Source organism: Lolium rigidum, chromosome 5 (assembly GCF_022539505.1).
Source record: "Lolium rigidum isolate FL_2022 chromosome 5, APGP_CSIRO_Lrig_0.1, whole genome shotgun sequence".
In the NCBI taxonomy this organism is placed as follows: Eukaryota; Viridiplantae; Streptophyta; class Magnoliopsida; order Poales; family Poaceae; genus Lolium; species Lolium rigidum.
The window spans coordinates 248,156,149-248,171,573 of record NC_061512.1 but is presented as its reverse complement, the minus strand read 5'-3'; the positions used below and the strand labels follow the sequence as shown (position 1 = coordinate 248,171,573).

The 15,425-nt window shown below is 46.7% G+C and overlaps 2 protein-coding genes and 1 long non-coding RNA gene across 4 annotated transcripts; 1 reads left to right on the top strand and 2 right to left on the bottom strand.

The window, feature by feature from the left end:
* Positions 1–2,176: 2,176 nt before the first annotated feature.
* On the bottom strand, positions 2,177–2,733 carry LOC124657856 (30S ribosomal protein S31, mitochondrial). The gene has a single exon (XM_047196338.1). It carries the CDS (start codon positions 2,731–2,733, stop codon positions 2,488–2,490), a length of 246 nt encoding a protein of 81 aa, XP_047052294.1. The 3' UTR covers positions 2,177–2,487.
* A 1,042-nt stretch (positions 2,734–3,775) lies between these two features.
* On the bottom strand, positions 3,776–8,047 carry LOC124653387 (kinesin-like protein KIN-7J). Of its 2 annotated transcripts, XM_047192452.1 has the most exons (12): positions 7,656–7,994; positions 7,487–7,576; positions 7,279–7,379; positions 7,036–7,149; positions 6,840–6,921; positions 6,649–6,716; positions 6,498–6,563; positions 6,292–6,416; positions 5,854–6,187; positions 5,641–5,757; positions 4,517–5,556; positions 3,776–4,398 (listed from the first exon to the last, which is right to left on the bottom strand). In XM_047192452.1, exons 1-12 carry the CDS (start codon positions 7,822–7,824, stop codon positions 4,089–4,091), a joined length of 2,616 nt encoding a protein of 871 aa, XP_047048408.1. In that variant the 5' UTR covers positions 7,825–7,994; the 3' UTR covers positions 3,776–4,088. The 2 variants fall into 2 exon arrangements, with proteins under 2 accessions (XP_047048408.1, XP_047048407.1); XM_047192451.1 differs by having other exon boundaries at positions 6,840–7,149; positions 7,656–8,047.
* Positions 5,152–7,211, top strand: LOC124653388. The gene is made up of 3 exons (XR_006987887.1): positions 5,152–5,565; positions 5,884–6,895; positions 7,006–7,211. It is a non-coding gene; the product is annotated as an uncharacterized LOC124653388 (long non-coding RNA).
* Positions 8,048–15,425: the final 7,378 nt, after the last annotated feature.

The following is a 15,425-nucleotide window of genomic DNA, read 5'->3' as shown; positions in this document are numbered from 1 at the left end:
CAACAAGTGAATTTGGTAACAAGAACAGCACAGTTGTGCGTCCTGATCCTTCCTTCCGGACAGGACCAGGAACGGATGGTTTGGTCGACCAGGACAAGCCTAGCAATGAAGGAGCAACAGTCAGCGCGGGCTCCCGTCCAACAGGATGGATCCACTGGTATCCATGATCAACGAAGCTCTCAGAGGCCCAGGCTAACTGGACAGTTATCATTTCACCTCCGAGATTACACTAGCGTCAGTGTGTGAATGTGACTCTGTCTCCAGTATTAATAAGTATAACAGGGTTGTATAGGGATTGCTCCAATAAATGGTGCTACAGGAAGTTCGATCAAGCAGAAACAGACTTACTCGGCGTACGAAATCCTTCTGGCCGCTCACTTGTCATGGTCAGTCACACTGCTCATCGATCTATGATCCATTACCTGACGGCAACCTGACTTCATCCAGGCAGGGGCATGGAAGGCTGCATTCTGAAGGGGAAAACAGATGCACAACATCCAGCAAGACAGAAAATTGCAGGAGACCTATCATCAACAACCTCCAAGCAGGTATACCCACAAAAAAAGAACCCTCCAAGTATGCCCAGAAGATACCAGATTTATTTGAGACACCCAGTACAAAAATATTTGCCCCCACACCTCACCGTACCAACCAGTCAACCACCACTTCATGATGAATGTTGGGAAAATTGCAAAGCAATTCTTCGATTTACCAAAACTAGCATTGAACTGGTCTATGGATCAGCTGACCAAGTGACGGTCTGATGGAGACCCTCTCGACGCTATTATAGTGCTTCAGCATTCCTTGTAGTATTTATCACTAGACACATATATTCAACAATCAAGACATACACTTACGACGAATAGTATTTAACTGGAGGTATCATCTAAGCAAACCAACAATGGTAGCAACATCAGGAAGTGCGACTCTTTAAGGTAGCACAAAAGGTGGAAAATAATATTCTCATTTGACATTCTGAATTACTGTTGAATCCGTTAAACATAATTCAGCTTCTTTCATATCCCTACACGATGTGTTCCTTAAGGGCATTTACATTGATATTTGTACTAGCTCTAGATTGCCGGTGGCCACTGACATATTTAGATAACGTTTTCTGGTAATAGTTGCTGAAAGGCAACTGTCATGCACTTATGCAGAGGGGAAAAAACACTACAGTATCAGAAGCTCAAGTAGATAGCTGGAGAAGGAAATCATGTATCTTAGCTCCACATCAATTCGAGGCAGATGTAACTACAGCCCATTGAAACGTGCAAGACACAAAATTAACAGGTACTATCAGTCTACAGAAATAGCAGAAACTGAAATTAGTTTATTATAAATCTAAAGGTACAAAATTGGCATTCTGGAACAATAGTAACAAATGAAGTATCTTCTAGACTCTTGCCTGCCTTATTGAAAGGAGGGACCAAACAAGGAGAAATTATATGAGAATTTACAAAAATGGTTGTAAGCAACATCAGGGTATTCTGAGATTACACCATGTTGGCGCACCAGTGGCATAAATCTCATAATAACACAACGAAAAATTCTAAGCATAGATATGCAATGAATAAACACAATTTCGTAGCGATTCTAAGACAGATGAGTCAAGTAGTTCAGACAGCCAAACCATTGAATTGGTATGAACTTCAACCCCATCTATCTCTAATCATGAATATGCTAAAAAAAAAAGAAGTATTGAGCTATTCACCAGTATTTTTCTTCACACAATGAATTTGGTGATATAAATGATAATAAGATTGCATGTTCAGCACGTGAACATTAAAACCAAAGGAATCAACACCATTTGGCATGTAGCAGAGGAGGCTCATGTTTTAATAAGATAATAATAATATTCTGAACAAAATTCAACGCAATTACCATGGTCCCAAAAACGCACTCACTCACTTTCAGGTGTATATACGGTATCCAGTTGCTAACTATACTTCTCTAGTTGTATCCAGTTGTAAACAAAGGTCAAAACACATAAATGCTAGATTCAACAGTCACATAGAATGGAACTTCTGAATGCCCAATGTCATAAAAACAAATCAAGTTATTTAAACGGACACTCATCAACTGTGGACTGCCACACAAAAAATCAATGTTAACACCTTCGTTATCCACCCCTTCTACATTACAGTATGATAGTATTATCAACAACTGAAGACATAAATAACCTGTCAACTATAAATTTCATTCCCAATGATTTATTATCATCATTCTCAGACAGCACAAGGATAGAAGTACACAAAAGCTTGATTCGTTCGAGCATACCGACTACAAGTTACAATGGCAGGTTGATTCGATAGTAGTCTAGTAAACATCTGACAGAATCCAATATGACAGAAAGCTAGGAAAATGACATGCCCTGCAAGCGGAGCTAACGGAGAACAGCTGAGAGTAGCAGCAAACCATAGGGGGTAAAAGCGAAACCCTATTAGGCAGCCTGACGAACCGAGCGGAGGGAGTTCTCCCTGAGCTCAGTCAGATGAGCTTGAAGGGGAGCGGCCACGGGGTGGAGCGGGGCACCTCGACGCGGTCCTTGATGCGCTCGATCTTCTTGTCCCGCTTCGGGCGCGAGTTGCCGTAGGAGCCCTTGAACCGCTTCCCGCGCTTGGTCTTCTTGTCCCCGCGCCCGCACGTCACGGCCTCCGCCTCCGCCAGGAGCGCCGGGGACCGCGCCGGCGCCAGGCGCCGCACGAACGCCGCCGCCGCCATCCGCAGCGCCATGCCGCCGCCGAGCTCGATGCCAACCGCCGCCGCCGGATCGCCTCGGTTGAACCGTCCGCGAGGAAGAGGAGAGAAGAGGTGTGCAGACTTGCGGAGTGAGAGCGAGGGTTTCGGGCCCACTGGAGAGTTAAGCAAAGCCCAGCTGCTTCTTCTAAGGCCCAGTCAAACTGCAAAGTAAGGCCCATACGAACAGGCGCCCGAAAACGGCGGATCGGAGGATGGCAGACGGCGATGCGGCGGCGCAGTTTCCCGGCGATGCGGCGGCGAGGACGTGGCCTCTCTGCCGCCAAAACTGCGCATCAATCCGAGGTTTGTCAGAACTCTAGACCTAATGTCCGGCTATGAACTTCGTTCTTTAGTTGAATGTTGACGAATCTGGAAGCTTTTTAATATTTGATTTGATGAGATTAGATTCCTCCAACTGAAAAATTGAGATATACTGTATTTGAAGTTTCAACCTTCATCTTATCCTTTATTTTCAGTTCAAATGGGGCGAGGACAGGACTGGGTGAGGATGAAGACTGAAAATTGGTTGGATTAATGGTAATCTCCCTTTCTATATGTGAGTTGGACTCAATTTGCATCATGGCTGTACCTAAAATCTGCATGTCTTCAGAAGCTTAAAACTATGGTGCATGTTGGGCATTCTATTATGCTCTTCCTACATCTTGAGCTACGATATGCGCTAGTACTTTTGTACTGGAACTGATGATAGAAAATGGGGGCATTGAAAATTTATCATCAGTGAAAGCAATGTAAGGACGACAGTAGATAGATAGATACTACCAAATTGGCTTCAACAATTGTTGGGTAGAGTACAGCATCAGCCAATTAGCCTGCACTCACCAACTGCTATAACTGACAACACGAAAGGCGGGCAGTGACCAACCATTCTAATCCATCAACTGGATACCGACCAACCAAGTGCACTACACATCACAACCCATCTTGGGGCCATGTACGCCTCACAGCATCCAGCATAGACTAGAAGCTATAAGCTTGAAGTGGTCATATTAGTGGCAAGGATAGTGAAGAATTACAGTGAAACTGCAAGCTCATGCAGGCCTTGTGTTGGCACGATATAGATGCATACACTGATTAGGGAAATACATCATGCAGTTAAGTGCAAAATAGTTAGCATGCATCCCTTTTTTGGTTGATTTAACTTTCATAAGCCCCGCTCAGAAAAGTCAGTCACCGGCATAAATCAGCAAAACATAGGCAAGCCCGTCAGCATTACTCAACCAAATTCGGAGCCGATGTCAATCTAATCTTTCCCGATGAGCAGCTTGTTGTGCTATGTATCCATCTACCTGCCATGTCACATTTTTCAAAACTCCAACTCATCTCAAGACTCAGGAGTAGCCTCCACCCCAGCTGAAAGATTTTCCAGACCGCAGATTCAGAGAGAAGCTCAACCCAAACATCTCCTTGATGGCCTGCCCACGCTCTAGATGCTGGATCATCTTCGAAACAAGCGCAGCACTCTCCCTCACATGCTCCATGTCAGTCTGTGTCCAGATGCGGCGCGACAGCTGCAGCCTCCGCTGCTTGGTGCTCTTGTCGATCCCCCACTTGCTGTAGAGGCTCTCCTTCTCTGAGTAGCCGAGCCTCCTCACCATCTGCCTGTACAGCATATCCCTCTCATACTTAAGAGTCTTCAAACTGCAACAACAACAACAACAACAACAACAACAATATTTATTTTTAAAGGAATAATAATTGTGTTTGCCTCTCTATATATAAGCTGGAATTGTGTTCATTATCATCGTTTCATAAGTACCTTGACGCAATAGTAGCGTTCGGCTCACCATCTGCGATGAAGGAACTCTTGATGAAGGACAGTCGTCTGTGTTCTACTTCCATGTAGATGTGATCTGTGTGGTCTCCATTGAAGAGGAGGAAGAAGTAAGTCCGGTGCACTATGGAGATATGACAGTCGTGCCACAGCTCAATGATCTCTCGTTGCTTCTTGCTGAAATCAAAGGGCCACCTTGAAGGAGACTCGAAGGTGCTCAGTGATGAATCTGTGCTGACTTGCACCTGACTTTCCTCTTGTTGGGATGCATCGTTCTCCTCAGTTTGCTTAGCTTCACTTACGCAGCTCGTGTCATTCACAGCACTTTCTTCTTCAGTGTTGCCTGTGCTGTTGTCGGTGACGGCATCCGAGGCAACTTTTTCAGGAAACACGCTCCTCCTGACCTTCTCTGGCCTTCTTGGAGGATACTTGAAATGTTCACTTGGTGGTGTTGTCATGTTTACACTCATGGAATCATCAAACCAGCTGTTTGGTATTACCATGAAGCTTGCTTTGCAGCTACTGCTCCTAGCTAGTGCAATATCTCTGGAGCTTACCACACACCTCTTTAGGGCCAATGGTTCGTCGTCAGTGTTTGATTGCTCGATGTCCAAAGATGCGTCAGAATCGCATGCATATAGCTCGATGGCATTTTCTGTGACTTTTCTGACGCTTTCATCATGCTTCTCTTCATCAGTGCAAGCTTGCTTCTCCTTTTCCGCTGTTTCAGGTTTGCATGCATGAAAGGATTCTTGGCTTCTCCTTCTTCTGAGCTCATTAGTTTCAATGCACTGTACTTCCTTGCAATGCTCCTCAGAAACCTCAGATGCAGATTGGGAGGCCACACTCTTTTGTTGGTATTCACTTATCCTGTCGAAAACATGGTTACTGGGTCGTCGTGGTAGCGGCGCTGACGGTTCATCCATTGCTTCATCTTGATACGACATATCATGAGTATCTGAAAATGAAAATGCATCTTCGGACATATTACGTGGAAAGCAATCTGAAGACCGACTGTGTTCCTCCTGTCAGAGGTATTTTAATCAGCTACAGGGACTACTAGAATTGCTTAACATAATAAGGAAAATGAAACATGAAAGAGCAAGTACCCATCGCCTTGCTTTGTGAGCATTTAGATGATCATCACTTGCAACTTTGCGGAAATTATCAAGTTGAGATTGAACAGTAACTCTTTCCTCCATTAATTCTTTCAGCTGCTCTTCCAGCTAGCAATCCATAATAGTATGTATTACAAAGATGGATTATTTGAGTAGTAGTAATAAATATTATAAAGTAAGATGTTTCATTAAGAGTAACCACACCTTTTTAATCTGGTCATCCTTCTCTTTCAGAGCCTCAGCATGATTAGAGCATGAGACTGATCCAGGGAGCTTGAGCTCATTCTCCAACTTGGCAAGCTCTCTTTGAAGATGCTTCACCAATGCCTTGTCTGACATCACAACATTGACCTGTGCATTGGTGACTACGTTTTTCGCACAGTTTGCAAACAAGAGTGTGTTCCTGGACTGCTCAATGTGGCAGTGCGCTGGGCTCATTGTGCAGATGATGGCTGTCCTCGCGTTGCCTCCCAAAGAAGACTGCAATATGCGAGTGAGCTTCGAGTCTCTATAGGGAATATGTCCGCTTCTACCCCCGCTGCATCAGGAAAGTTAATGAGAATCTACATCAAATGAAAGAAATATGGAGTTTCACACACCAAACTAGTTGGTCTGAGAGCTTGAACTTGCACTTCAACAAACCTGAGCTGCCGAATGACCTTGCCCAGTGTAAGCAGACTCTTGTTGATATGACTACCCTCCTTTTGCCTCATACCGCTTGCTGCTGTTTGTGAAGCACGCTCACTTCCTGCAAGATCCACAAAATTCTGCCCAGGAGGAGAAACTCAGAGGCACATGCATTTAACAAGATCTATGAAAGAACAGGGAGGGGTATATGAGTTCCATACCACACATGCCACAAGAGTGCTGGAGTTGCCTCTCCCCAAGAACTGCCTTGCTGAGCTCTCAACCGTCTGCGGATTACGCAGGAGATTAAGAACACGACAGTTCTTGCAGAAGATGAATGCAAATCATAATTCAGTGTCACAGGGGACCTACCAGCCTGAGTATTTGGTGAGACCTAGAGCTCGTTTCGTTCATGTTAGTCTCCCCAATCTGTCGTTGAGCTGTGGCACAACACAAATGGATGAGCAAAGCAGCAGTAAACCGATGGAGCTGCTGGTGCTGAATGTCGTTTCCAGCTTTTCAGTGGTTCAGTGAAAGAAAAGGAAGATTCAGCTGATCCATACCTTCACACACCGCAAGGAGCTCCAGGAGATGGCCTTTGTCCCTCAGCGTCTCCTCGGTGAGTTTTTCTACCACTGTTCCTTTCTGTTTGAATTCAAGCACGGTTGTGCTGACATGAGTACATTGCAGCACAGAAATGACGAAATAAAATGTCGAAACTGATTTCAGGCAAGCAGCAAGAATTGGTTGGCAGTTCACCTCCGGGTCATCGAGGAGCCTGAGAGGCGTGGCGTCGGAGCTGAGGAGATCCCTGACGGCCTCGTTGTATATCTCCATGGCCGAGAACTTGAGGATGAACTCCCTCTCAGGATGCTGAACACATGCACACAGACCAAAACAGAGCCCAGTTTACATGCAGAATGTCAGATGTTTATGCAAAACTGAAAGAGGAAACAGATTAACAACAGTAATTAGCTGCAACGTTGCACCAGAGCGATGCACCTTATCTATGTAGCCGTAGATTTCTGCCATGCTGTGCTCCGTGATGCCGACCATCGTGTACGTCTTCCCGCTGCTCGTCTGGCCGTACGCGAATATGCTGGCTGCACGCGCACGCAGAGTACACCGATGCCACCAAGAAACTAAATGTCAGGCCACACGCACATTAAGCGAACACATGAAGGTTATTCAGGATATGTAGCGTGCGTACAGTTGATTCCGGCGAGCACGGAGAGGGCCACCTCCTTGGCCCCTTCCTCGTACACCTGCGCCGTGCTGCACTCCGGGCTGAACACCCTGTCTGGTCGTCGACGAATGGAGAAATGAACATTTCGCAATGGCGGCCAAGATGGAAGCAAGAGACGTGCGTGCGTGCGTACCGTAGGTGTAGGTGGCCGGGAACATGGCGCGCTCCGGGATGGTGCCGAGGAACTTGAGCGTGGTCGGGCCGGAGCACTCCCACTCAGCGCCGTCGCCGCGCTCCGCCTCCCGGGCGTTCACAGGGCGCAGCCGCACGGACACCACGATCCTCTCCTCCCCGCCCGCCATCGTCACCCTCTTCGTCTCTGACTCCTTTGCAAATTATCTCCTCCCTGAAACGCCCAGCGTCTAGTCAAGCAACGGTGCAAACAGACATGTCAAGCGCACGGGTGGACGGATGCCGGCAGGCGGCAGGAGCAAGGCGCCCGGGAAGTTCGGCGCGCGGTCGGTGTTGGCCTCCCCTGTCCTCTACCTCCGGGCAGGCTAGAGGGCTAGAGGCACCGTACGTACAAACGTACATAGGGCCGATAGCGCCGCTCCAACAGGCGGTGGGGATGTTTGTTTTCCAACTTTGTTGCTTTCTTCTTCGTTGCTGGTCTTATTCTTATCTGCTACTGTCGCTTTCCGGCTATCAACGGCGGCGAGATAAACCGTGTTCGTCAATACGCGTGGCTTAATTTGCTATGGCGAGGTACGTAGTACATGCGTCAGCGGGCCGGATTCGAAAGGTGAAATCGCGGCGATGGACTGGAAGCCAAAATCAACAAACGAAATGCAGCTAGGCGCTAGCATTTTTCATGACACGAAGCAACAGGAACGGAGAAGGAAGCCGAGGCGGCAGGTCGGTTAATTAGGTTGTTACCTGCGCGCGGGAGGTCGGAAGCCGCACGTACGTACGCTGCGAAGGGAAAACGGCAATGCCGGCCGCCGGCGAGGTGTCGGCGTCGCCCCTGATCGATTTTTCTTCTTGCCTAAAGCTTTCCTCCTCCCCTCTTCCACGAGAGGAAAGAGAATGGAGGAGGGAAGGGGAGGACGAGACGGGGCCAGAAACAAGAGGAGGTGATTCTCGGAGCTCTCGTGTTGGAAAGAAGAAGAAAAAAAAACGTTTCTTCCCTTTTCGACCCGCCGGGAAGTTAACGAACAGGCTGAACGGCGCGCCGGCCAACCGTCGTGGCGGACGAGGGTCATTGAGGAGACGCACGAGGGACCCGCCTCTGCCTGCCATGTGAAGCTGCGCATGCACGTACGGCGGTATCCATCGATCCCCATGTCGGAGAGAAAAGCCCGGGCTAAAAATAACCGTGCAGGCGGTGGCCATTGACGAGCTGCCGCTCGAGTGCTGATGCTGCTAGTACCGTCTCCCGTGCCTCAGGTAAAACTTGCAGAGAAAAGAAGTGGCTCTCGGGGAGCTGCTCGTGCTCGTCGTACGATCATGCATGGACATGGCAACGGCGACGAGCATGACAGCCGCTTTAATGCTCTGTGCTGCATACTGTCCCCGTGGCCGTGGGTCACGGCCTCCGATCCTGCCGCGGATGTTCATGTCCGTGGGGGACTTTACTGCCATTGCTCCTCACCTTCCTCCAGCTCCCGCCCATGCACAGTGACAGCTCAGTCTGCTGCATATGTAGATTGGTCGTCTTCCATCAAGACCAACAGCAGATGGAGATATGAGATGTGGATATACCCGTACGTACTCCAACCTTCGGTAGAATTCAGCACTGGAAGGCACACAGCCATGCCTCACATCAGATAATCTCTACATGAAAAAGATGAGCGTTGCTGATATGGTTTCATTCCGACGAGTTTTCCTTGCTGTAAATCGTAAATTTCGTATTCATGTTCAGAGATTTTTTGAGCAGATTTCATCAGATCCTTTCCACATGTTCTACCGTTTGAAATTTTCTTTGAGAAGTAGCTTCACCTCACCGTTTCGCACAACTCTCATTTTCGTAAGTTTTTGTTTTGTTTCGGTGGACTAAACAGATAGATAAACGACTCGCTGGTATAGCGTAACTTGTGCACCTGTGGGAGTTCATTTGAGTGTAATATATTGTGTTTCTCAATGTATTGCTTGCCCTCTTGATCATCTTGTTCATCGCTCCACCGTTTCATCCCCGTGTTGGTCATTTTAATGGTGGTAATCCACGGTGGTAACCGTCGTGGTCACCGTTGGCGGCGGCATGGTGGTATTTCCATGCGTCATCGTGGTAGGCCTTGTGCCCGGCTTCGTGGACGACGATGTGGTGATGCCAGGTGAGAGGTAGTAATCCATGGTGGTAACCACCCTCGACGTCGACGGCGGCATGGTGGTATTTTCGCATGCCATCGTGGTAGGCCTTGTGCCTGACTTTGTTGATGGCGACATGGTGATTGTAAGTGAGAGGTGGTAATCCATGGTGCTATCCACCCTCGGAGGCGGCGGTGGCATCGTGTGTTATTTCTACATGTTGTCGTGGGTGTGTCCGGTTGGACGTTTGTGCTAATGATTGCGGTAGGTGGAGGGTAAAAAGTAAGGTCATCATGCGGAGAAGATGTGAGGCTAAAACAAGACATGCGAGCAATCAAATAAAATAACACCTAGATACCCAGTAATGCAACTTAGGGCATCAAAAAAAGTGCAAAATATGGTTCGAAGCTCGTTTCAGATGAGCTATGTCTCACAGGACATGCCCTAGGAGCGCAGAAATCGGCCCATACTACCAAAAGTGCCCATATAAAGGTACAACAAATGAGTACTGAGCTTAATGCTCAATTTACATACACACATAAGCAGTGGAAAAAAGACTCATTGCACGCGGACGTCTCGGCTCGACTTGGTGGAAGTCAAAAAACAGTTGTGCGCCATGCAACTTTGTCACGTTGCAATATTCTTTTTTTGAAAAACTTAAACTGCCACCCGATTGTTCATTTCGGCCATCGGAGGTCCATCGATGCGTGGTGCGTGGCGCGGTAAAAATCCAGTAAAAATGATGCAAAGACTAAAATAGTTACGGGATATTACGATCACTTAGTACAATAGAAAACATGTATTTGAATATAAGTAGAACCTAAACATATCAATAATGAAGCTTTGATGATGCATAGAACTCCTAGGCAATGACAAAGTTCTACCTTTTTTTGAAAATCTTACGTAATTTTATCGATCAAAACTTTTGAATGTCCCTTGCTCAGTGTAGCACATCATCAAGTTATCAACAAACCATCACATTGTGTTGCGCAATTAGGTCTTCATGATTTTGGACCCCATGAAAGCCCGTACAACTATTGTGGCTGCGGCCTGTGTAAAAGAAATGATAACTCAATGAGTTGATAAACCACATGAAACATGACGTGCCTTTCAAATATCAACACAATATTTAAAGTCTCCAATTCTCCGTGTATGAATAATGAATATCTTCAGGTTATTTTTCATATGATTGATAACAAGATCCATGATAAATCTTCTTAAGACGAGCAATCTTATTTACATTGAACCTGAAAAATAAGTCTCTTGACTCAAGACAAGCAAAGTTCTAAAGCAACTCTAAAGATAGTTTATTAATGTGATGGCCATAGTCGGTGGTAATATAGTCTATAGCAACATGGGGGTGATTGTACTTCCGAGGAGCTGTCTTCTCCTTCACGTCATGAAGAGCTCCAAGTTGTTTCCATCTTTGGTGATAGCTCGAAATTTTGCACCTTTTTATTGAGGTTTTTAAGTATACTATTACTCATATTATCACTCATTTCATGCTCCAGCTAGCTACACATATGTCTATTTTGCGTACTCACGAGTTCTTGTTCACTTTCATATAAGCTTTGCATATTTATTAATTTTAGTACGGTTTTATTACTTTTTCCTTCATTTTTTATATGTATGTAGGTGTTATGGACTACTATGGATAAAGCAAGGCAAAAGAATCAATAGAGGGAAATATGGAAGACCTACATGCGCAAACTTAGTCATTTGAGGAGTGGAAAAAGTGATACTTTCCATCATCTTAAAATAAAGATCTAAGACTATGATGTTGTAGTCCAACGAGCCCAAAAACACTCAAATCAAACTTCGTACGAGGAAATAGTGGCCAAAATACGAAAAGCATTTAGAGATCGGTACGGGTGGGTCCGCCCATACCATCCGCCCATACCACGGGTCTGGACGTGCGGAAAATGCCTTTCTGGATGTGTTTCTTCACATAATTCGCCCTCGTTTGTTCCTAGACCTTCGTTAGGTCATAGGCAACGTGGAGGGGCTATTGGAGACCCCCTAGGCCTATATAAAGAGGGGAGGATCCAAGGGAGAGAGAACCATCACCACATACCTCCACGGTGGAGCCCTGCCGCCTTGAAGACTCCATAGCCGCCGCCTCCACAATATCTCATCCATCACCACTACTCAAGAGGAGAAGGGAGTTGGATCTTCAAGGCTTCAACACCGATCTACAACATCATCATCATCAACACCGTCTCCAACACTGATCCCCTTTTGTTTACTTGGTTGTAATCCAACCCCTAGTGTGTATCTCATCTTGTATTCAATTGTACTACCATATTACATTCATATGTTTGAGATCATCTTGATTGCCTTCACGTGTGAGTAGTTCCTTTGTTCTTGGGGAGAGATTTAGAAACCCTAGCTATATTATGATTTGAGTAAAGATGATTTATGACTTTGCGCTATGATTGTGTGTTAGTTTTCTCTTGTGATATTATATGATGTCAACCATGTAATATTTGCCTTTGGTCATGAGAGGAAACTACCTTTGGAATTATGGTAGTGCATACGGGGGGAAGTGACATACCATGAGCGACGCACTATTGTATGGAAGAAGGGGATAAGAAAGGACTCACTATGCTTACATAAATAACCATAGGGGCATCCCTTAATTGTGATGGATCAATAGGTGGCTTGCCTAAGGTCATTGCGGTGATTATTTAGAGATGCATCATCAAACACATATCTCATTATCAAGCCTTTCCCACACACAATGAGAACAACGATATAGATTATCTAATTTGTGTTGGTAATTAATGCTAGTGGTGGAACCAACAATCCTCGAGAACACCTTAGCCATATTGTCATTCCTGCAACCATACTCGCTGCTCTCGGTTACATCAGTTTATTTCTTTGTTCTTATTTACTTTTGTTTCTCAAACCACCGTGAGGATCCCTCCTCCGGAGTATTGTCGAGTAGGCAACGACAGTTGGTGCCCACCGTGGGGTCAGTGGCATTTGGAGGCCGGAACCGGGCGGTTCCGCCTTAGGAGGTGTCGGCGACACGATCGCCGTGGGGCGCGTCTTGTACGCTGGAAACTTCTCGATCGTCCCTCCGGATGAGTGCTGGATTCCGACTAGGACATACCCTGTCAAGCTCTCCATCATCGCGATCGGCGAGATACCCATCTTCATCGGCGAGACCGTCGATTTCGGCGGAAACGCACTGGTAAGTACTGCAGCTATGACCGTTGCAGAGCAGGACGCAGCTGCAAAGATCCGATCTAAGTCGCATAAGTTTTCTACGAAAAATTCCGCCTTAAATCTGGAAATTTCATCGCCCACCCTATCCGCCCCTGAGCATGATACAACGGTGGAAGACCAACGCAGATCCGCCTGGGTTTCCCAGGTGTTCAAGAAGCAGAGGTGTCACATTGTGCACTTTCTCACACATACGCCAGGATCTGCCCTCCTCGGGAGGGTGTTGGACCCATGTGGATAGAGGGTGCCGGAGATTGCAACACATCCGAGTACCCAGAGGGTGCCGAAAACAATGATGACTCTGTGCTCGGGAGCCTCAGCCCACTCTCATACGACGCCTCTCCCATGGCTTTAGAAGAATACGAGGCTTTCCAAAAGGAGTTGGAGGAAGCAAAGAAAGCTGATGGAGAATCATTGCTGCCTAAGCAGGTCTACACAGCCTCGGGTGGCCTTGATGAGGAAGAAGAGGACGATTCAGAGAAGAATCTGACTCAAGCTGCAATCCCGGAGGAGATCTCACCTGAAAATCTCATGGAGATAGTAGGAGAGAACGGAGAAAACATCAAGCACAAGGAGATCCTAATCAATCCAATCACCCGAGAGGAGGTGGCGGATCTGGAAGCCTTGGAGGCAAGACGGAAAGGACTCTTGGCAGAATCCCGGCATTTGGTCAAACTCAATGCATCCATCTTGAAGGACAAGGTGGCTATAGTCGAGGAGCTTAAGCAAGACCGTGAACATCAGAAAGCATGCGCAAGCATCCCTTGAGAAAGCCATAGACCTAAAAACCCACTGGAAATCAGAGATCAAGCGCACCCAAGAGGAAGAAAAGAAAAAGATGGCAAGGCGAAGAGATGCTACCCCCTCGCAACATCAACATTGACAGCGCACCTCGCCGAAAACCTATGGCGACTCCCTGATGGCGCGTAGTCGACACGTCCGTTGGGAACCCCAAGAGGAAGGTGTGATGCGCACAGCAGTAAGTTTTCCCTCAGTAAGAAACCAAGGTTATCGAACCAGTAGGAGTCAAGGAACACGTGAAGGTTGTTGGTCACGGAATGTAGTGCGGCGCAACACCAGGGATTCCGGCGCCAACGTGGAACCTGCACAACACAATCAAAGTACTTTGCCCCAACGTAACAGTGAGGTTGTCAATCTCACCGGCTTGTTGTAAACAAAGGATTAGATGTATAGTGTGGATGATGATGATTGTTTGCGAAGAAAGTAAAGAACAATTGTAGTAGATTGTATTTCAGATGTAAAGAATTGGACCGGGGTCCACAGTTCACTAGTGGTGTCTCTCCCATAAGATAAATGCATGTTGGGTAACAAATTACAGTTGGGCAATTGACAAATAAAGAAGGCATAACAATGCACATACATATATTATGATGAGTACTATGAGATTTAATCAGGGCATTACGACAAAGTACATAGACCGCTATCCAGCATGCATCTATGCCTAAAAAGTCCACCTTCAGGTTATCATCCGAACCCCTTCCAGTATTAAGTTGCAAACAACAGACAATTGCATTAAGTATGGTGCGTAATGTAATCAACACAAATATCCTTAGACAAAGCATCGATGTTTTATCCCTAGTGGAACAGCACATCCACAACCTTAGAGGTTGCTGTCACTCCCCTAGATTCAATGGAGGCATGAACCCACTATCGAGCATAAATACTCCCTCTTGGAGTTACAAGTATCAACTTGGCCAGAGCCTCTACTAGCAACGGAGAGCATGCAAGAACATAAACAACATATATGATAGATTGATAATCAACTTGACATAGTATTCAATATTCATCGGATCCCAACAAACACAACATGTAGCATTACAAATAGATGATCTTGATCATGATAGGCAGCTCACAAGATCTAACATGATAGCACAATGAGGAAAAGACAACCATCTAGCTACTGCTATGGACCCATAGTCCAGGGGGTGGACTACTCACACATCGATCCAGAGGTGATCATGGCGATGAAGAGACCTCCGGGAGATGATTCCCCTCTCCGGCAGGGTGGCGGAGGCGATCTCCTGAATCCCCCGAGATGGGATTGGCGGCGGCGGCGTCTCTGGAAGGTTTTCCGTATCGTGGCTCTCGGTACGGAGGGTTTCGCGACGAAGGCTTTAAGTAGGCGGAAGGGCGGAGTCGGGGGAGTCACGGGGGCCCCACACGCTAGGGCCGCGCGGGCCCCCTAGGCCGCGCCGCCCTAGTGTGGCGGCGCCCGTGGCCCCATTTCGTATCTCCCTCGGTCTTCCGGAAGCTTCATGGAAAAATAAGCCCCCGGGCGTTGATTTCGTCCAATTCCGAGAATATTTCCTTACTAGGATTTCGAAACCAAAAACAGCAGAAAACAAAGAATCGGCTCTTCGGCATCTCGTCAATAGGTTAGTGCTCGGAAAATGCATAATAATGACATATA